Raw genomic sequence first — 22,515 nt, forward strand, 5'->3', positions numbered from 1 at the left:
TCACAGAAAAGAACTGTCCTGTGGTCTCAGCTTTCCCTCCCCACACTGCCCCCATGGGTGCTCCTAACCCTAGACTAGAGCTCAATGAAGCAGGACTGGTGAGAACTGGTAAGCAGGAGGCAGCCATTAGCTGCCACTCCCCTGGGGGGCTTTCCTAGGCTGTGAGGTCTAACTCAAGAACCTACAGGTAGGAAACTGGGGTTCAGAAAGGAGAAAACTAGTGGGCACCTACCTACCCACCCAAGGACGGGCAGGTGGGTAACCCCACCTTTCCCATCTTCATAGAGGAGAGAAACGGGACACTTTGGATTAGACACTCTCGGATGGAGAACTTTAGCCCCACACTTAGCTTCAGGGCCTAGACTGAGTCTCAGTGTCCCACAGCCAAGGACACAGGACCTCAAGGACCCAGGGAAGAAGAATATGCCCCTAACCTTTACACTTCCTGGGCAGACGTGTCTCATCTCCTCTTCCTCTTATGGTTCAAGAGTCCTGGGTCCCTTGGTAGTCTGTGACCTACCTGTCCACCCTTAGCATGCTTATACCTAGTAAGGTTTCAGGACCAGACATGGACATCAAAATACCCACTTGAAATAAGGACGAGGAGTGATTGAGGCCGGCTCAGCCTGCCTGTATTTACCAGTTTGATATTTTGATCATTATGGAGTTTTGTACCAGGGTTTGTCTTTTGGCTTGGTTTGGTTTTGTTGTATTGAGATGGGGTCTCTCTACATAGCTCTGGCTGTCCTGGAATGTAGTAAGTAGATCAGGCTAACCTGGAACTTACAGAGATGTCCCCACCTCTGCCTCCCAAGGGGTGTTCTTAAAAATACTGCAGTGAGCTGAGTACCTCGGTCCTTGGAACAGCCTTAAACTTCCCCTTGGTCTTTACACCAATTGAGAGCCTACTAAATGCGAGCAAATAAAGTGACTGTCCCCCCTCTACCCCCTCACCCAGCTGGAAGAGGCCCCATCCCCCCATCCCCCCAGGCTCAGGGCTTTCTTCCTCCTCTCCACGTCTCCATCTCTTCCAGCTCTGCTTCTGCCTTCTGGTGTAGGCCAACCCTGTGCGCCACTCGGAAACATACTGTTGTGGACTCTTCTCCAGAAGGAACTCTGAGAAGTTAGTCTTCATAGGCGGACACTTGAGGAACGATCTCTGTCACTTTCCAGCTCGGAGACCTCAGATAAAACGCATAACCGCTCTTGAACCCCCACAGCCTTGTTAATTATCCTTTAGAGCTGTTCAAGGAGATGAGATCAAATCCAAACCATTGCCACTAACCCTAGGGGGTACTGGTTCCAAAGAGGTGAGAGACCTAGAAGGCCTGGAGGGTGGAGCCCTCCAGCCACTGCTTCTTTAGTGCATAGGTGGAGCATCAATGCCCTGCTCGCGGCTTGACTCAGACCCAGTTGCTCCATCCTCTCTGACCTCCCTTGCACCACCTAACTCGAGCGTCCTAGGGGCTTTGGCCTGCGTGGGTGTTCCTGAAGAGGGTCCCCAGCTAGACGGAAGTGATCGCGTGGCGGCGGCGAGAAAGGGGTGCGGATCGGGAGCTCCCAGCGCTGGGAGCTGCCTGGCAGGAGGCATCCCAGGCACTCGATCCTCCCGCCCTCGCCCCAGGTCCAGCCCTGGGCGGCTCAGGTCGGGCGGGCGGCGGGCAAGACGCTACCTGTGCGCGTGCCGGGCATTCCTGCTGCCGCCGAGCCGCCGCGCCCGGGCGCGCCATGGGCCTGATGCCGGCCGCGCGGGCTTTCTCGAGCTGCCGCGCCTGTCCCCGGCCGCCCTGCCGCCTGCCCGCCTGCTGCGCGCCCGCCGCCCCAGGTAGGGGCTCGACGGGGTGCGGGACCAGGGGGACACGGGACTCGCGGGCCCTGCGGGAGGGTGGCTGCATCGCGGGAGCTGGGGATCCGACATGGTTCCTTAAGGGGCTGGAGAGCCTTGTACGTGTCAGGTTGTGTCGGTGGGGAGAGGAACAGGCGATACCCCATCCCTCCTTCTGTTAGGGATCTGACCTGTGTGAAGAGACTAGGGAACTGAGACTAGGAATTTGCTTAAGATCCTCCTCATCCCCTTCTGCTCTGAGACTTAGCAGGAAGTGGGTCCCAGGTTCTGACTCCAAACCAGCTGGAAGCCTCTGGAAAGCCACCATTCAGAGGAGGGAATCAGTATGTTCTGGGCCTGGCTAGCGTTGGACAACCCCATCCTCTATGGCCTTAACCTGTGGTGGTTTTCCAGTCCATGCTGGGGACAAATTAGAAGGGTTTTTCAATCCCTTCCCAAGCTGAGGCCATCAGTAGGGCAGGGCCTGAAAGAGGGGCAGTCGGTAGTCCTGTCAAAGGTGAAGTGGGTGTTCAAAGTGGGTGTATGGTGGGTTGCAGATGCGAGTGAACTACAGCAAGGAAAAGCTGTAGCCAAGAGGGCCGGGAGACTGTGGATTTATCCAGAGGTTGTGAACCTGTGGAGAATTGTTTTCTCATTGCGCCTTCCCCCTGGCTGTGGCCTCCTCTCCACTGGGAGAGCCAGAGGCAGACAGATAGTGGCTAAACCCATCTGCTGCCTCAGCTCTGGGACCAGATCCAGGAGGGAATCCCGGTGGCCTCCCATTCTTGCTATAGCAGAACCAACCCCCACTTGCTCCAGGGCTTCCCTTGAGGGTCAGGAGAAAACCACTAGGTGCCCCATGTTAACCTTCATCCGTGGACATAGCTCCAGGACCTGGCAGGAAGGCTGAGGGCTGCTTCCAGGGTCTTCTAGAACGATCTCTGAGCAGTGGCAGGATCTATGGCTTCCTCTCCTGCCTGGATTCCTGAGAGGTGCTCACTGGAGGCATGGAGGCCAGGTTAGAGCGAGCAGCTGTCAAGGCAGAAGCGTGGCTGCAGGTTCATCCGAGGAAAGGCACCTCTGCCAGCTTCCTCTCAGTTGGCAGAGCAGGTCCTTGGGTGACGAGTATAGGCCAGGCCCTCAAGAAACCACACACTGGCTGAGTTTCCAGCTACATGACAAGCCTACCAGAACCGGTTCTTGGCACAGCTCCTCTCTGAGACTTGCCAGGAGAGCTTTGGGAGTTCACAGAGCCTATTAGGGACTGTGGCAAAGACAGCAATGGGCAGAGCCTCTGGAAATGGAGGCCGCCTGAGGCCTGAACACAGCCTGTCTACAGCAGGGGCAGCTAGCACGGAGGACTCAGAAGGCTGAGCTGGAATGAGGTCTGGGGTTTTCCTTTCCTAAGTCCAGTCAAGGAGGGGATTCCCTGGGAGTGTGGGTCCACCTTGGGCCTCAGGGCAGTCTGTGAAGAAGATTTCACTCTGAAGATGGAGAGCTTGTAGTCCACTGTTTCAGCCAAATGTGTGCCCGAGCCTGTATCTCTGTGGTCTCACTACTGGCCTGCTTGTGCCCCTACCTCACGGTGTCTGGGGTCAGTGCTCATGCGACCCTTTGTCTCCTCTCCTTCATCCCACCCTTGGACGCCCGGTCTCCTCCATCAGAGCTACTCCACTAGCCCCCCCTTCCTCCCCACAATTCCTTACCTCATACTTAACATGTTTACTGTGTCGCCACCTTCTCAAAACCTCTTCTGTTCTGAAGAGCCAGGACTTTGTGGCTTTCCCTCTGCTGGATTGCTGCCTTGTTTGGGGACAGTGAGCGTGCTCAGAAGGCTTCACTGGAAGGTGGAGTTGAGGGGCTGTCACAGGCCAGACCCGTCAAGACTGGGTGCTGTGTGAACCGGCGGGCTTGTCTAGGTTTTGTGCCTATGGGCTGGTGAGGGCCACCAGGGCAGAGCTCGTCTCCCGACCTGGTTAGTACAGTGAAGACTCCGTTGGGGCAACCCGGGGGGCGCTCTGAGGCTGTTCTGCGCCGTAGCACCCACAAAGCCACAGATTTACTTTCTATGTTTCCAGTTTCCAGTGACCACCTGCTGCCTGGAAAATACTAAGTGGAAAATTCCAGAAACAAAGAGTTCCTAAGTTTTAGATCGTGGATCATGATGAATCTTGAACCCTCCCACTCTACCCTGTCTGTATGGTGTGGATCATCGTTTTGGGGTGTCTGTCCTGTGCATGTCAGCCACCTGTCAGATCAGTTGTCATCGTGCGATAGTGCTGGTGTTCACACAACCTTTACTTCATTTGACAATGTCCCCAAGCACAGGAGTAGCACTGGCGATTGGAGTAGTCGCTTCCTCTAAGTAAAAATGTTCCAGTACAGAAAGGGGCGGGATATGAGGGGCGGGGCATCCACATGGCTGTTGTTCCAGTGCATTGTTAAAATTGCTCTGTTTTGCCAACTACTTAGTTTGGATCCGAAAGAAACTGGGACAAGTGGCTCTCAGAGGTGCCTAGTAGAACAGCAGCGGACACGCGGCCTCCAGGCTCCCGGGTAGCACTGGTGCTCCAGAACAGCCCGCGCTGGGCTGGCGTCCTGCTCCTTCTCAGGCCTCTCTCCACTTCTCCAGCTCCAGGCTTCCCTTCCGCAGCGTCTCAGTCCCTACCACCCGCTTTTCAGGTGTGCCTTTTGTCTTCCTCTCTTACCAGGCTTTCTTGGTCTTCTTTGCCCACACTCTTTTTTTCTTCCTCTCTCGCTCTCGCCCTCTCCCCCTCCTCTCATGGTCCTGCCCAGTTTTCCGGCCAAGCTCAGTCCGCGCTCTCTCCTCCTGCTCTGGGCTCCTCCTTCACCCCTGGCCCTGCTCTTCCTTACATACACAGTAAACACCGTCCCCCACCCGCGCCTTGGAACAGTCCTGTGTTCGGTTTATACATCTGGGGCGGAAACCCTCCATCTATACTCTTAGATCGTGGCCTACTTAGGGGATAGTGTTGTCTGCAGTTTCACTGAGGATCTGGGTTAGCCTCCCCTGGGGCTAGGGGACCTTCTGTTCTTAGACCAGGGCTAGGCACAATCACATAGTAAGAGATAGATGGCAGGTATCCTGAGCATAGGGTGCAAGAAGGAAGCTGGTTGGAATCATGGAGTTATGAGTCTCCTGTCTTCCTGATGGTGGCCTTCCGTCACTGGGAGCTGAGGCCAGGGGCTGAGTGACTTGGGACAGGAGAGAACACTGCATGGGGTTTGTCCTATACATTCACTCTTCCTCCTTTGCCCCAAAGAAAGCGATGCCTTCCCATTGCTGTGACCTCCTGGGGTGGAGGTGTGGTGGACAGAGAAGGCCCTGCCCCCACCGTGTGTGTGTGTGTGTGTGTGTGTGTGTGTGTATGAAAGCTGACTGGAGACAGTTGAGGACTGAGTCTCACTGAATGGAAGGTCTCTATGAGTGGATCGGAGGAGGCAGGGCCATGCCAAGCTAGCCTGTGCCCCTCTGGGGAACACTTTGTTTGTGGCCATTTCCTCTGTATGTTCTATGCCTGCTCATTTGAAGTGATGCTGCTCCTGGTTACAACAGACACACCTTCCCATGGCTTCTTTCTGTGAGTCAGGTCCCATTCCTCACTTATAACACAGACTCTGGTGTTATTTGGGGGAAGTCTTCACTCACAGACTTAAAGCAGAAGGGGCAAATAACTGCCCCAAAGCCTGAAGCAGCTTAGGTGGGGTAGGGGGCAGTAAGGAATTCTGCGGACTGCAGGGGATTGACAGGGAGTTCTGTCAAAGAGACAACAGCTACAGAGTGCTCTACCATTCTTGCCTTGCAGGAACTTAGGCCTGTCACTATTGTAAGCGTGGGTTATTTCAAGAGAAACTCAAGATCCGGGGTGTCGTTCAGTTCTAGGAAGCTTGGCTGGCATGTGCACCTCAAAATAGAGACAGACGGAGGGAAAAAAAGCAAATTTTAAAAATGTTTCCAACATGACAGAAAGTAAACTCATGTGTTTGGGGCCCTGAGTGTGGGCGACTGAGTTCTGAGTGAGAGTAAAGTAGCCGAACCTGTGCCCTGAGCCCAGCTAGCTCTAACCCCAAAGGCTAGGCCACTAGCAAAGGTGACTCGAGGCCTCCTGAGTCTGGCCTGCTTTGAGCTGCCCAAGTAGCCAGCTTGTCCCTGGGCTCCAGGCCCTGTGCCTTCCCCCTGGGTTAGGGGACTAAACTTGCCAAGTCCCAGAAGAGGCAGGCTTCCCTCTTGTCTGGTATTGCTTTCTCTGCCATGACCCAGATGTCCACGGGGCCTGCCGCTGCTTCCTCCGCCTCCAATCCAATGTGGGCAGTGGCGGCAGAAAAGCCGGCATGTTTGCTGTCCCCGGAGCCACACTGAATGGACTGGACTAGGTCCCTGCCACGGGCACACACAAGCTGACTTGCTCACGTGATTATGTGTACAAACAAAAGCCCAGTGCGTGCGTGCACCTGGCTCATGCAAGCACATTTACCTTTTCTTAAGGCACTGATGGTATCTACCTGATGTGCCCTGAGGACTTTCCCAGAAAGGGCATGGTGGAGCCAGGGAGGCTTTCTTTCCTGATCGATATGCTTAATTTCCAAACCATGCAGATTAAGGAATAGCATTTGCAATGTCTTTTTAGTCTTTTTAGTTCTTTGTAGTGCTTGGAAGGGAACCCAGGACCTCACACGTTCTGGGCAAAGTCTTTATCACGGAGCCACATTCAGCTGGGGGATTGATGTGTCTGTCTTGTTTTTAAGCCGCCTGGAGCAGGGGGTGAGCCCGGGAGGTGGTTGAACTCCCCACTTGGCTGTCTTATGACCCTAGTTCCCACAAAACGACAACCCTTAACACAACGTGCTCCAGCGTGGTGCTCCTGTCATTCCTCGAGGGACATCCCTTGGGGGAAGTCTGCGCAGTGAGGATGTGAATAACACTACACAGAGCCCAGACCTCCTAGAGCAGTGCTGGGTTCTCAACCTGTAGGTCTCAGGGGGGCTGAACGACCCTTTCTCAGGGGTCAAATATCAGACATCCTGCATATCAAATATTATATTATGCTTCATAACAGTAGAACATTACAGTTATGAAGTAGCAACGAAAATAATTTTGTGATTGGAGGAACTGATTGTATTAAAGGGTCTCAGGGTTAGGAACGATGAGACCCACGGCCCTGTGGCTTAAGGCAGTGAGAGTTTCTCCAGCTGCTGACCCTCTGGGCAGAGAGCTTTACAGATCTTGGCACCTTACGCTCTTTGCCTGGGCTATCAGGAAATTCCCAGTCTCGCCGTGTATCAGATTACCCGTGTTCTTAGCTGGGAACCCCTCTGCCTTCTCTCCTTCCACTCTGGTCCTGATTAGATGTTTGCATTCTTTTCTTTCTGATGCTTTTTGTTTTTTGTTTTCCTCTGGAATGTTTTCGAGGTATGCACATTGGAAAGTGTACGAATCATTCGGGCACTGTTCGGTGGTCTTGCTTTATTATAGTGTGTGTGACTGGGATGGTGTGTCAGGTTCAGATACAGGGATGCTGGAACCCTGAGGCACCTCTGGTCACAGACCCACTAAGAGCTAAGTCCTGGCTCAGTGTCACCACCACTTTGACTTGTTTGTAGCTTCACATGAAAGAAGATACACAGTGTGTACTTGGGGGCTCATTTATTTTGCTCACGGTTATGGGTTTTGTTCCTAAGGATTTTCACAGAATCTACCGTCTGCTTCAGCCTTCTTAACCCTTGTTCATGTGGTGCTGTAACCATCCTTCAGCTTTGAAGCTGTGCCTCTGAATGTCCACCTCCCTCCCAGCCCCCAGCAGCCACCGTTCCACTTCCTGTCTGTGTGTGACAAAGTAGCAATGTCTCACCAGTGCAGTCACACAACTCTTGTTCCTTTGTGAATGTCTTACTTTGCATCGTGTCTTCTGGATTCTTCCGTGTTGTAGCCTCGGTCAGTATTTCCTGACATTGTGAGGCAGTAGCGCATCTCGCTGTGCAGGTGTAGTGCCTTGTGGGTATGGATGGACTGTAGATGGTCCCCCCTCCACCCCCCACCCCACCCATCTTTCATTGCTGTTGGTAAAGCTGCTCTGTATGTGCACACACACCTCCTTCATGCCCCCCACGTTCAGTTCTTTAACTGTGTCTACCCAGAGCTGGGATTGTTTGCCATCAGTCAGTTCTCAGTTCCTTAAAGTTCCTCCACACTGTGTGTCTGTCTCAGCTGCACCATTTCCTGTTCCTGCTAGTGGTGCACAGTGCTTCATTCCTCTGCCTTGAACAGTGCATAGAGCTGCTTCTCCTCCTCCTCTTCTTCCTCTTCCTCCTTCTCCCTCTCTTCCTTTTTCCCTCCCTCCCTCTCTCTGTCTGTCTCTGTCTCTCTCCATCTCTGGTGTATGTATGTGTGTGTATGTGTGTGTGTATGTGTTAGTGCACACATGAGGATAGAAGACAACCTGGGGTGTCTGTCCTTGGGGACAGAGTCTCTTGCTCACTGCTGCATATGCCAGGCCAGCTGGCCAGTAAGTTTTCAGGGACCCTCCCATCTTCACCTTCCCATCCCACCATGGGAGCACAAGCACTGGCATTGCACGTGTGCCACCATGTCTGGCAGTTCACAGACCTGAGCTAAGCTGAGCTAGGTCCTCAGTGCTCATTCCGTCGTTGTGAGGGATGGTGTTGAGAGGGATGGTGTTTGTCACAGCAGTGTGCCATCTGTCTTCTCCTAGAAGCTGTGTCTTCTGACCCCTCCCTTCTGCAACAGTGCCCAGTGGGCCGACCCACGAGGCATATGCTCATCTTCCTGTGCTTGGGCATGGCCTAGTTTCCCATCTGGAGTGAGTTCATCCATCAATACAATACAAGCACATGCTCCCTAAGGGCCCCTTTCTCCTGGCTTGGACAAGGTCTATGGGCCACACCTACTGCTGCCCTCACAGCTCTGACCCGCCAGCTGGCTGTGCCCTGCTGGTGTCCACTCCGCTTCCTTGGGGCGAGCCTCCTTTAGTGCACACACAACATTCTTGGATTTCCATTCTCCCAGCCACTCTTCACCCACCATGGCGCTGAGTGCCAGGGGTTATGAAGAATCCCTTTCTATGTCCAGGGATCTTTGGGCAGCGGCTGGAGGACACGGTGCACCATGAGCGGAAGTTTGGTCCCCGGCTGGCACCTCTGCTGGTGGAGCAGTGTGTGGACTTCATCCGGGAGCGAGGACTCAGTGAAGAGGGGCTCTTCCGTATGCCCGGCCAGGCCAACCTGGTGAGGGACCTGCAGGATTCCTTCGACTGTGGGGAGAAGCCACTGTTTGACAGGTGAGCTCTGGGGGTGGGGGGGGGCAGTATAGGTGGAACCACTTACTAAGACTCCATTAGGTTCCTCCCTGACACCAGCATCTCTGAGCAGGGCCTGCTGTGTTGGCTGCCTGTGTGACTCACGCACGTTTAGCCCGTCTGCCCAGAGTGTGGGATAGTGGGGCACAGAGTCAAGCTGGTCCCTGAACTTCTTGAGGGTGTCTGCCACCAACAAGGCCAGCCACCTGGTGGTTTCCACTGGGCTTCCTTGACCCGGGTGGAGGGATGAAGGCTTTAACTAGCTACCAGGCACAGCGGCATCTAGGATTCCACGCTTACTGCAGCGTGCCTCTTAGCTCTGCCTCCCCCACTGACCCAGCCCAAACTTCCGAAATGGCAAGATGGCAGAGCAACTGAGTTCCATCTCAGTCAGATTCTGGGGAGACAGTCACTTCTGTCTGCTCTGGATCTGTATTCATACACTGAGACTTTCCCATGGCTAGGGGAAGCCAACACTATCCACTGCCCAGGGTCTGAGAATGGGGGAACAGGGCTTGTCTCTCCATGGGGTTATGTGGACTGTCTCGTTGCAGAAGTTTTGTATAGTTCTTATATCAAGCCATCAAGCCAAACCAGACATCCATAAAGCTCCTGCCTCTTGTGACATCTTGCCTCAGATGTAGGCCAGGAGACAGGCTCTGCAGTGTTTGCACATCTCGGCCCTGGACCTCCCCGTGCACCTGGAGTGGTCCAGCTCTCTCATTAGATGTGGAGTTCAGGGCTGACCATGGCTCCTCAGGGAGGAAGTCCCTTTACCTGGCTCCTTGTGAGGCTCCATCCACAGCTTGTGGGAACTTGTGCATCATTCTTCATGTCCACATCTCTTCTGTAGGCATCAAGGTTAGAGACTGCCTCAAACAAAAGCTGCCTTGTAGGGCCTGGGGACAATGGCTTTTAGAAAGGTCCCAGGGTCAGATACATTGCCGTAGGTCAGATACTAATGGAAGGATGCCAGAATCACGTCACCACTATATTGGGGTCTCCTGGCAAGGTACCAGTCCTTCTGGCCTAACCCCCTGTAGTGTCATTGTCTTGTCATGCCTCCTGTTTTAATGCATGGTGCCACCTGGGCTCAGATTGGCTCCTGTCCCTGAGTTCAGGTCCATAGACCTACATCTCTGCTTTGGCAGTGTGATAAGGCCCTTCTTCAAGGCCGTGGCTCCTGGCCACCCCTCCATCATGGCACGTCCCTTCCTGGGGTTTTAACAGTCCCCCCTCCCTGGGAGGTGTCTCCTGCCTCTCCACCACAGGGCTCTGACTTGCCTCTGTTCGGAAACCTCTAGGCTTCTGAGACCGTTCTCTCCCCACTTCTGTTATTCCCATAGCAGCTGTGCCTCCCAACTCACAGAGTCTCCAGGGCTCTGCTGCTGTTCTGCACCTGTTCAGAGTGGACTCCAGGGCTCTGCTCCCCTCTTCTCACTCATAGGGGTGCCTTAGTGTTTCCCTGTCCCCTACTCAGAGGCCAGCAGGCTCTGCTCCCTACCCACCTGCTCACTGTGGGCACCAGAGCTCTGCTCCCTACAACTCTGTCACAGAGAGTCCTTCCACCAACCAACTGGGCTTGCATGATGGGCTTACTCCCTCTCCCAGACTTACTCTGCCTCGTACTGCAGTCCCCTCTCCCCAGTCCCCAGCCCTTTGTCAGGTAGCCCGCACAGGTACTGCTTTTGTCCTTGGCCTTCCTTTACCACAAAACTCCCTTTTCATCCAGTTACTCTTTCTCCATAGTAACATTCTCTCAGCCCCCAGTGTGTGTGTGTGTGTGTGTGTGTGTGTGTGTCCTCCAGGACTGGAAACAGAAGGCGGGGCATTCGTTCTGGATGAATGCTGCTGTTGGCATGGGCAAGAAGGTGTCTTTGGAGATGGAGAGATGATGGGAAGCTGAAGATGGAGCAAAGGCAGTGCAGACAGCTGACTGCCCAGAGCAGGTCTGCTGACGCACTGGGCCTTCTGTGGCCTGGCCTTAGCCTACCCGCTGCAAATAGTGTAGCTGTCCATCAGTCATGGGTGAACTGGGTCTACCTGAAAGGGGGGCTGGAAATGAAAAAGCATGGGTGGCTGAGAGATGAAGCCAAGTTAAGTTTTCAGCTCTGTAGTTTATATGGGGAAAAACCACAGATCCATCCTTTGTTTCAGTTGGATTGTGTTGCAAAGCAAGCTCAGCAGGCGGTCAACTCCTGTAGGAAACTGCAGGTGCAGCCAAGCTGAAGACCAACTGTGGCAAACACTTAAGGACTATTCAGCCTGCTCAAGGCTGGGGGAGGGGGAGGGCACAGTATAGCATACACGATGAGCTAGATACCCAGGCTGATGCCACTGCCCCCGCCCCGCATCGTCTTGGAATGCTCTCTTCTATGCTAGTGAGAGGGGGTGGGGTAGGTTCACAGTGGTGTTAGAAGGGAATTTGGGGACATAGGAGTGAAGTGTTTGAGAAAAGACCAGCAGTGAGTGGGGACGGAGAGCTGGAGAGCGAGCCCATGGAGAGCCAGAATGTGAGGGAACATGGTCCAAGGGTACAGCTGAGCACCGCGGTCTCTGTGGGTGAAGGATAAGGTGAGGGAGCGAGCTTAGAGCAGGGATGCGGGCAGGAAGGTCTGGGGACTGGAGTCGGGGGAGCTCCCACTTAACCAGCCCCACTTCCTGTCTCCCTGAGGCAGCAGCAGCCTCAGCGTCCCAATGTGGATGGAGAAAGTGGCTCAGGAGAAGGTGGTGGGCAGTGAGTGGGCAGGGGCATGCTTGGCTAGAGAGGGGCGGTCAGGGAAGAGTCCCACATGCGTGAATCTTGGGTGTATATGGCAGAGCTAAGGTCTGCTGGTTCCCGGCCCGTCTTCTCCCAGTGCCTCCTATGAGGAGATTGAAGCTGGAGCTAGCAGCCAGGGGCTGGGAAAGTCTCCTGGGACCCAGGAGGAGCCAGCCAGAAGTGGCCAGAGCCCAGACTGACAGGACATGAGAGGGTGAGCCTGAGCCGGGATACCCCTGAACCCCTCTTCCCTAACACACACACCACACACACACACACACACACACTAGTACATGCACACTTCAACCAACACACATACACATACGTACATACATACATACACACACACACTTCAGCCGTGGCATCTTTGAGCCAGTAGTAGAGACTAAGTCCTGTTGTGGACATCCAGAGGCAAGGGCCTGGCCTCTCATCTTCCAGTCAGTGCTAGATGCCCGCTCTCTGCAGGAAGGTCAGCCCTGATGGCATCCCTCTGACGTAGATTGCCCACGTCAGCCATGAGCTAAGCAAGCTCAGGTGAAGGTTGGCTTTGCCTGAGAGCTTCGTGTGGGCTGATCCAGGTCCTAAGTGATTCCTCCCACCCAGAGCAACTGTTGTGAGTGGAGCAGCTTTGCCCTGTGGCTTACAGAGTAGAACATCTCCCAGGTCCCTCCCACACAGGGTGTAAAGAAGGTCTCCAAGCCCCACGCTGTGATCACAAAAGAACGTTTTTCCTTCACTCCGTATGTTGGACTAGACACTAGCTAGATTCTGAGCCAGTGGTGTGGGGTTGATGAGCTAACCTAAGCTGGAGCTTCTGGTAGCTCAGTCACACTCCCCTCAGGGGCCCCACCTCCTGTGCTTGGGAGCAGCCTGGGCCTGACCTTGACCAGGGGCAGCTAAAGCAGGTTCCCGAGGAGCCCAGCTGTACGCACACACCTCAACCTGTGCCCAGGACTGTCCGGGGCATGTGCAGTGGAGCCTGTGTGTTAGCCTTGCAGCTGCGGGGGTCGTCTTCTCACCCGTGTCTCCCTTTTCATCCCAGCACCACAGATGTGCACACAGTGGCCTCCCTGCTGAAGCTCTACCTTCGGGAGCTCCCAGAGCCCGTCATCCCTTTCGCCAGGTATGAGGACTTCCTCAGCTGCGCCCAGCTGCTCACCAAGGACGAGGGGGAGGTCAGTGCCTCTCGGGACACATCCTGGGGGGTAGGCTGCCGGGCATCGGGCAAGTGGGTCCTGACCGGAAGGTTGCTGTGTTGGGGAGAGGGGAATCCTCAAATGCTGTGCAGTCTGTGTAGCCCTCTCATTTTCCTCAGAAATTTCTCACAGAAGTAGAAGTGGGGGTGGAACATAGATCTCTCTCTACCCAGGCTGCCCAGTTCTGGCCTGCTCACAGTGGGTGCTTCTGTTCTGCCATCGTCTCCCATAGGCGCAGGTTTCCAAGTCTGCATAGCCACCAAGAAGCCCTGTTACCTGTTTCCTAAGACAGCTCCCAGGACAGGACGGGAGGGGAGGGAGGATCAGCCCCCTGCCTTTCACTCCGCCCTCCTGGCCATCTGTAGCTTTGAGCTGCTGGGGCAGAAAAGACTGTTTGCCTTCTCTGTGACTGCGTAGGGGGGATGAGGGCTGTTATCTGGCAAATATTTGTGCCCCGATAAGTGAGCCGACACATTCCTCTGTGGCCTTGCAGAGGCTCACCCCTCACCCCAGCTCCCAGAGAGAAAATCAGTCTCCTGAAGAGGTCACAGTCACACTTTGGAGGCCTGGGGGAGGTCATCTGGGACTGGCCACACCTCCCTTCTGTGGCATAGTCTTCACTTCAGAGGAGGCCTTACTGCTGGTGTCTGAAATGCTGTTTTCTCCTTTCTTCACAAGGGGACTGTGGAGTTGGCTAAACAAGTGAGCAACCTTCCTCAGGCCAACTACAACCTGCTCAGATACATCTGCAAGTAAGTGGTCTGTTGGAGTGGGGCTGTTCGGGCCTGCTCTGCCTCTCTGCTCCTTCCTCCACCCCTGGGGAGCAAAGCTGTATAGAAGGGCCATTTGCTGTCTCAGCTCTGCCTCACCAAGTGTTGGGATGGCAGGAATGTGGGAAAACACAGAGATGCAGCGGGTAGTCAATGAGTGACTCTAGAAGCAACTGCCCTCCTGGGTACCTCTCACTGTCCTTCCCCGAAGGTATACAATACACCCCTTAATAAGGTATATACCCATTGATCAGGTACCCTCATTCTGGGTGCTGGTAGGAGCTTTGGGGATGTGCCACAGACTGACCCAGCCGGGGGAGTCACGACCGAGGGAAAACCAGGGCTTTGGTATTCAGGAAGGCACAGGTGTGGCGAGGTAATGACAGACAGACATACCAGAGAGCAGTTTGAATCTGCTGCAACTTTACTTTTTTAGTCAAGCATATTTATAGTATATTGAGGAACAGATCGAGGTTGGCACACCTCTAGAAACACTCAAACAATTGCTAAAGAAGGTACATTTCCATCTTAATTAGAACAGCAAGTAGACATGACATGATGCCCACAGGAACTCTTACTCTGTGAACCGTGTTCAAAAGCAATCTTAGGTCATGAACCTTAGACACATAGTGTTCGAGTCTAACTTGTGGTTTAATAATCAATAGGAGAACCTGGGCCTTCAGACCAATTTGTATGCCACAAGCCTTCTTCTGCCATCAAAAGTCAAAATGCTTTAAGAATGAGCACATATTCATTACAAGAGCCCTCTATACTGCCCTGGACAGCAAACACCAAGGTGGCCTGACTCAAGCTAATCTATGTCTATAATCTAAAGAATATTATAGGACCTTCTACCCTTCAATGCTTTTATCCATCTTATCATAAGTACCTGCATAAAGCAATAGCTCATCAGTAGTCCTATACTTCTTCATACTGTATTCTTCCTGCTACAAACTAATCATAACATTCCCTAATGTCTCTGTTCTTTGTGCATTACCTTTGCTAAGGCTAGTGATAAAGACGAACCCTGTTGAAAACATTCCAAGACTTTGTTTCACTAAAGTTCAACAGAGAGTTCATTGAGTTCAGGACTGGAAGCAGTAGGCGTAATCACCACATCCTCTTTTCTTTCCACCAGAATACCAAGTTCTCCTTTATCAATTAACAAGCTTGTAGGCTGGGATCGTGCTGTATAAAGAATTAAGAATAGGAAGAAGAAAGACACAGTTCAGAACCCATAACCCAGGAAGCGCAATATCCTTGGAGAACATCCGAGGCCCTTTCTTAGGCCAGAGGTGGGCACACTGCCAGGGACCTCCAGGGAGCCTAGCCCCGAGGGGCATTTTTCTCCCGTCTGCCTTAATGACGTACTGTCATGTCACACAGACGACACTTGAGTTGGTGTGGCAGGGATGACATTCACCCATTGCCAGGTGGGGGATCTCAGCTTTTGGGGCATTTGTCTTCTGCACCCAGGATACCCAAACTGTGCCCCTTGGCTTTTGTTTCTCATGATATCCTTAGATCTCAGGGGATGGTCTGTCGTGATCAGATACAGGTGCATACAGCTGACCATACCCAGCAACTATGGAACACCTGGGAGGCCTGGCTGAAAGGGGGGGTGGGATGGGGCCTGAGGGCACAAAGATGGGGCCATGCAGTGGGGCTGGGGTGGAGGGTGTGGTTAGAGGGAATGCATATATGAAGGTATAGGCCGGATGGGTGGTTGGGGATAGTGTAGCTGAACGGGTAGGGATGGGGTGGGCTTTGTGTGGATATCTCTGGGTTTCAGCTGTTCATGGCGGTGACAAATGAGGTGGGGGCGTGGAAGCAGAGGTGTGGTCTGATGGATGGACACAGCATGTAGTATGTGAGTGTCTGCCAGCTGGCCGGAGTGGGCATCATTTGTATGGCATGGTGGGTATATCTGAGAGGCGTGGCTAGGCATGTTGGTGTGGTGGGTGGCCAGGTGGTGTCCAACTGAGTAGCTGAAGTAGGCTTGGTGGGTGTGGCCAGGCAGGGCTTGGAGCCCACAGCAGACTGGAGTTTAGAATCGTTGCTTCACCGGGCAGTGGTGGTGCACGCCTGTAATCCCAGTACTCTGGGAGGCAGAGGCAGGCAGATTTCTGAGTTCGAGGTCAGCCTGGTCTACAAAGTTCCAGGACAGCCAGGGCTATACAGAGAAACCCTGCCTCGAAAAAAAAAAAAAAAACCAAAACAAAAAACAAAAAAAAAACAAAAAACAAAAAACAACAAAAAAAAAGAGAATCCGTTGCTTCACCAATTGCTGCTTCTCTCTCTTCTGCAGGTTTCTGGATGAAGTGCAGGCCCACTCAGATGTCAACAAGATGAGTGTCCAGAACTTGGCGACTGTCTTTGGCCCTAATATCCTTCGGCCACAGATAGAGGATCCAGTAACTATCATGGAAGGTAAAGCGGAGGTGGCTCAGCAGTGTCCAAAGCTGGGGACCTGGGGCTCACAACCAGGCCGGAGGATCAAGAAGTGTCCAACTTCAGGGACAGGACCTCCTCCCCTCCATGCCTCCCTTTGTGCTTGGTAGCAGCTGATCTATGGAAAACATTAAGATGGCCAGTGGTTAGGTGACAGGCCAGCTGGGCAGCAGAGGTCCTTGTCCTGGGGCCACAGGGACCGTTTTCTGCTTTACTGTCACAGGCAAGGGATTGTCCTAGGCTCCTGGATGACAGACCCGTGACGCACCAGGGAATTTCTCTTTTGCAATAAGTTAATAATGCAGTGATGTTTTTGAAAAGCAACATGGTGAGGATAAGGTGGAGAATGGCTGAAGCTCAGGAATTTGAGGGTAGCCTGGACCACGAGGCGAGGTCTCGGGAGAGGAGGAGGAGAGAAAGGGTCACAGCAGCCTCCCGTGCTGTCCTCACACCAGCCCAGCTGTGATCATTGATTGCCCTTGAGTCCCAGAGGATGAAACGAAGGCTAAGTGAGGTGAGATTAGTCACCAGGGACCTGCCAGCCAGGCCTACACAGTGTAGAGGCCGGAGTGAAAACAAGAATGCACAAGTTCTTGGGAAGACTGTCCCCACCAGAGCCAGTGCAGGCATCACGCTGTCCACACAGGATGGTCACATCTAGCTGGTGGGAACATTTCTGAGAACCTGGTTTAGGACTGAGGACATGGGCCCCAAGTTGGACACCAGCAGCAGTCTCACAGCCTACTCTGGAAGGGCCCGGTTTTCTGGCTGAGAAATACCTTCTGTACTTCCTCTCGGATCACTAGCATCCCGTGGGGAGTCCACCCAGGACATGGCCTTCCTCATCTATGGTGAACTTCCCTACTCTGGTGTTTGGCTGCAGGCGTTGGAGAGAACGAGCCTGCAGAATAGACACTGTAGACCTTCCCATCTCCCCGTCCTTGCTGCTGGTGCACACTGAGCTCCTAGATTTAGAGCACTGCATCTCAGGGATGGTGGAGGGATGGGTGGGCAACACTGTGCACACGTTTACATATATATAGAAATCCACACATATTTATAGGGGCTAGAGCCATGGAAGTATTTGCTCTTGCAAATGACCCAAGTTTGGTTCCCAGTACCCGCGTGGCAACTCACGATTTGTAACTCTGGTTCCAGGGGGTCTGACTTTCTCTTGTAACCTCCACAGGCACTAGACACACATGTGGTGCACATAAATACATGCCGGCCAAATACTCATGTAAATACTTTCTTAAAAAATTTATTTTGGGGCTAGAGAGATGGCTCAGTGATTAAAAACATTGTCTGTTCTCGCAGAGGTCCTGAGTTCAATCCCCAGCAACCACATGGCGGCTCACAAATGTCTATAGTGGGATCTGTGCCCTCTTCTGTCACGCAAGTGCACATGCAGATAGAACACTCATATACATAAATCTTTTAAAAGTTTTCACTTTTACATGTGTATCGGTGCTTTGTCTGCATGTGTGTCCGTGTATCATGTGCATCCCTGGTGTCTGCTGAGGTCAGGTGAGGGCAGGGCATTGGATCCCCTGGAACTAGAGTTGTGGATGGTTGTGAGTTCCCGTTTGAGTGCTGGGAATTGAGCCCAGGTCCTCTGCAAGAACACCAAATGTTCTTAACCGCTGAGCCCCCCAACAAGTAATTTTTAAAAAGGATGTGTGTGTGTGTGTGTGTGTGTGTGTGTGTGTGTGTAAACTCTGTTCCAGAGTTGTGTGTGGTGGACGGGCTCTGACTTACTGGCTTCTGGTTTCCACTTGCATCCTGCCACCCATCAACCTGTGGCCTTAATGAGCCTCATGTGCGCCTGGCACTTACCTCCTCCTAGGGTGAACAGAGCTCTATGCTTTCCCCATGCCCATGTGGGCACAGTCCTGTCTCTGCTTGGTACTGGCTGGTGTAATGTGTCCCACTCAGACACAGGTGAGGTGCCCTGCAGGAACAGGCATCCTGTGCCTGAGCTGTAGTTAGCCCTGAGTGTGTAAGAGGCGTGGGTATTGCCACCTCTCCCTTCTTTATCACAGGCACGTCTCTGGTTCAGCATCTGATGACTGTCCTCATCCGAAAACACGCACAGCTCTTTGCTGCAACCTCCCTTGAAGAATCTGCTTCACCACGTGGTACTGCCCAGGGCACAGTAGAGTGGGGTTCTGAAGACGTCACTGGAGACCACCAGGGCGAGCCTGGCAGCCCTGGCTTGCCCACACACAGGACTTCATCTCTGGATGGGCCGGCTGCAGCAGTGCTCTCTAGGACTTCACCGCCACCGCGCCTTGGCAGCCAAACTGGTCCGGCAGCCACCAGCCCCGGGAAGAGGATGCATACTTTGCCTGGCTGGAAGTCTTCTTTTCGGCATCAGGGGTCCCGGTCGGAGAGCCCAAAAGGAGTCAGCTCATCCTTAGAGGTACCCATCATCTCCTCCGGTGGGAACTGGCTCATAAATGGGCTATCCTCTCTTCGCAGCCACCGTCGGGCCTCCTCAGGGGACCGGCTTAAGGATACAGGCTCAGCACAGAGACTCTCCACCTATGACAATGTGCCACCATCCAGCCACTTTTCTAGCACTGCCAGTGTGGCCAGCACGGCGTGGTCTGTAGCCTCATCTTCCCGAGAGGCCTCTGTCAGCAGCTGCACAGCCTGCCGGGCCAGCAACTCTTCTGTCTGCAGCTCCTTACACACTGAGTGGGCTCTCGAGCCCTCTCCTCTCCCCAGCAGCAGTGAGGGCCACCAGTCCCCGGACCTGGGCCACAGCCTGGATGAGGCATGTGTGGGTAGTGGCAGCAGTGAGCCCAATGACCCAGGCAGCCCCACACAGGCCCATGTTCGCCGCTGCCGGGCTCTCCAGGGCCAGGTGGCCGAGCTCAGGGCAGAGCTGTGTCACCAGAGGACTGAGTACAAGAGGAGCCTGAAAAGGTAAAGGTCCACGCTTATGCTGGCTGCGCGGAAAGCTGCGAGGGGCGGGGTTTAGAAGGCTGCAAGGGGCGGGGCTCAGAAGGCTGCAAGGGGTGGAGCTCGGAGCAGCCAGCTCCCATGCTGCCTTCCTTGGAAAATGGCACTAGCCTATTCAGGATCTGGAGTGGGTGGACCCATCAGCTGGCAGGCTTCCTCAAGGGAGAATGTCAGTTTCTTTAACGAACAGGAGCCAGGAGCCAGGAGCCAGGTGGCTCTCTGGATGCAGTGGGTAAGAACAGAGCCTTGAATGCATCACTGAGCATGGCCACAGAGAGAGAGGGCTGTCCAGTGTGCAAACCAGCCTATCCCGGGTCCCTATAGTAAGCCTAGTTATAGCCGTCCTTACCTACATAGGGCCTCCTCGAGAAGGATGGAGAGGCACAGTGAAGGACCCTGACCCACTTAACGCGTGGAAGGAGAGTTTGTATGAGGATGGTCCCCAGCACAGGAAGGAAGGGACCATGGTACCGTGTCCCATCCAGCGGGCTTCTGGGCATATGCTCTATCAGCAGACATGAAGCTCACCCGTTCCAACTCCTGTAACACAGCCTCTGCCCTTCCAGTGTCTCCCTAAGAGGATCCTTTGTTTGTGAAATACAGATAGATGCTGTGCTAGATGCTGGGGACAGAGCTGTGTCCCAAACTCACCAGAATTCTGTGCCTGACTGGTATCTGGGGGTACCAGGATGCGACTGGACACAAGGTTCATCAGAAATGCGACGTGCTGGGAAGTGGATACAGGACAGGAGCCCTGGGGAGGATAAGAAGGCCTGGGGGGTGGGGAGGGGTGCGTGGGTGGGGGAGCAAGCCTCCGAGCTCTGCTAGCCTTGAGCAGGGTAGTACGGCAGGGGCTTCTGACTGGGTACTGCTTGGTCTTTTCTAGGGGACAGAAAGTGTGGAGGAACTCTCAGTGATGGAGTGATGGAGTGTCTCAAGGGCTTTGGCTCTCTGGAAAGCTTCCTGGAGGTTCAGTAGGAACCAATTAGGAAGCAACAAGAGTCCAGGCTCATGGGGTGGTGTGGGCCACGGGGGCAACAGTGGAGGCAGGAGAGGCAGAGTTTGGAGCATGTTCTGAAGGGTGGGCCTTGCTCGCTGGTGAGCTGAGAAGAGCTCGTCTGGCATGAAAGTCTCAGCACTGTAGGGGAAGAAGCAGGTGCTCGCTGGAGAGAACTGGGCGGGGTAGAGCATGGCTTGAGGAAGCTCGCAGGAGCTCCATGCTGGACTGTTCAGGTGGACATGCCCATGACCCGGCCAGGAGCTTACTGGGAGTGCTTAGCATCAAGAGAAGGGACAAAGTCATTCTGCATAGTATGGACAGAGGGGGGAGGCTCAAGCCAGGAGAGGATAGCAAAGGGCTGGGGGCAGAAGAGAGGCAGGGCAGACCTCAGCGCACCCTCCATGAGGTCCCCTTCCTCAGCGTGCTCATTGCTAGGGTGGAGGGAGGTGACCTTTCTTTAGGCATTGTGCCCAGTGTCTGAAGGCAGACACCCGCCCACAGATAAGTTTGCTGCTGCAGGCACCTTGTTCCCCCTGTGGTGACTGCAGTGCTCTAAGGAGTGAAGAGATTTCAGAGGATGCCAGGCCCAGTGTCCTCTCTTGTCAATGCTCTGGAGCCCAGACTGATGTGAAGGCTGCACTTGCAGAGCAATCACGGGTGTTGACCCCAAGGAGGACATAAAGGCCAGACGGGTATTCCTGGTGGGTTTATGCTCTTGCCAGAGCACTGTCTAGAAAGCAGCAGGAGATGTGGGTAAGAGTATAAAAACAGGGGTCAGGGATCTCTGCCGCTCTTGCTAGTTAGTGCAAGGTGATTCCCTCACCAGGGCAGTTGACAGGAGTGGAGTGACATGAGGCAGCATCTAGCGAGGGCTCAGGGGCACTGCTAGTCCCAGTGCTGGGCAGGAATCCTGTTGGTGGCCTTTCTGGGTCACAAACCCAAGGAAGCTTCCTTATGGGGAGCCCCCAGTGGCTCGCAGCCCTGAGCAAGGCTGTGACATCCCTCCCTACAACCCCCTCGCCACCTTCCTGCCTTGGTGAGACCCAGGTCCATCCCTGCTGTGAATTCCCGGTAGCTGGAGTCTGAAAACCCCTCTTCTTGACCTTTAAGCATCGAGGAGGGCAGTGCTGACCTGCGGAAGCAGATGTCTCGGCTGGAAGAGGAGCTGGACCAGGAGAAGAAGAAGTATGCCATGCTGGAGATCAAGCTGCGGAACTCGGAGCGAGCGCGTGAGGACGCGGAGCGCAGGAACCAGCTGCTGCAGAAAGAGATGGAGGAGTTCTTCGCCACCCTGGGAAGCTTGACTGCCGGGACCAAGGGGGCCAGAGCCCCCGAGTGATAGCGGCAGGGGCGCATGTCTGTCTATGTCTGCTCACTTTCCCTGCAGGGTTGGCCACAGGCTGCAGAGGAGGCCACCAGCAGGGCCATCCGCCTCCAAGTGCCACATAGCGAAGGAGCCTGACACCAGGAAGGGGACTGTCAGGATCCCATAGTCCAGGCAGGAACTGGACACTTCTACAAACACACGGGTCCCAGCATGTGTCAGAGGGGATGGTGCCAGGGTCGTCGGTATTAGCCTCTCATCCAGGAGGAGTCCCCAATGGCCACCCAAAAGGATGGCACCTTGGGAGCCGGGCCACCACCAAGAACTTTATTAAACGTGCTCTGAAAGCATGGTGTTTGTCACCAGCCGCATTCTTTGTGTCTGTGCCCAGTAGAGTTTACCAGGTGATATGTCTTTTGAAAGGCTGAGCATCCCTGGGGTGGGGGAAGCTCCCTGAGGGTTTCAGCACTACTATTGGGGAAGCCACCTCAGAATCTATTTTAGCTCTCCCACCTCAGAGCCTTTGTGGCTACTTCTTACCCTGCAGGGTCCTCTGAGCTGCTCTCTGCCACCCGCTTTCCTCGGCAGGGGCTCAGCTCTGCTCCAGAGGGCTGGGTCTACAGGAGGCCAGAGCTGGCTGGTCTTCTAGATCTGGGAGTAAGAGTGGGCCTGTAACTCCCATGTCTACCCACTCCTTGAGACATCTTCAGGCCTCGAGTAACCCCTAGCCCACACCCCAGCCTTCAGGAAGCTGACATATTATGGTTGCTGTGATAACATACCAGACAGAAACATTTTAGGAAGGTCTTCAGCCTCTGGGGCATGAGAACTGACCTAGCTGGGGCAAGTGGAACCTGAGGCAGCTGGTCACCATGGATCTTCCTTTG

The 22,515-nt window shown here is 54.1% G+C and overlaps 1 protein-coding gene across 6 annotated transcripts in view; it reads left to right on the plus strand.

Moving 5' to 3' along the window:
- Nucleotides 1-21,990, plus strand: part of Arhgap22 (Rho GTPase activating protein 22) — a 156,549-nt gene extending 134,559 nt beyond the window's left edge. For 5 of the 6 annotated variants that reach the window (XM_052190149.1, XM_052190151.1, XM_052190150.1 and 2 more), the window contains 6 exons: nt 8,934-9,141; nt 12,963-13,095; nt 13,795-13,868; nt 16,195-16,316; nt 18,380-19,268; nt 21,415-21,990. In XM_052190149.1, coding sequence (XP_052046109.1) covers nt 8,934-9,141; nt 12,963-13,095; nt 13,795-13,868; nt 16,195-16,316; nt 18,380-19,268; nt 21,415-21,643 — 1,655 coding nt within the window. In that variant the 3' untranslated portion in view covers nt 21,644-21,990. Of the gene's footprint in view, nt 1-8,933; nt 9,142-12,962; nt 13,096-13,794; nt 13,869-16,194; nt 16,317-18,379; nt 19,269-21,414 lie in introns of those variants that run through there. The other variant, XM_052190155.1, reaches the window with a different exon arrangement.
- The last annotated feature ends 525 nt before the right edge of the window (nt 21,991-22,515 follow it).

This window comes from Apodemus sylvaticus, chromosome 8 (assembly GCF_947179515.1).
Source record: "Apodemus sylvaticus chromosome 8, mApoSyl1.1, whole genome shotgun sequence".
NCBI classification, from domain to species: domain Eukaryota; kingdom Metazoa; phylum Chordata; class Mammalia; order Rodentia; family Muridae; genus Apodemus; species Apodemus sylvaticus.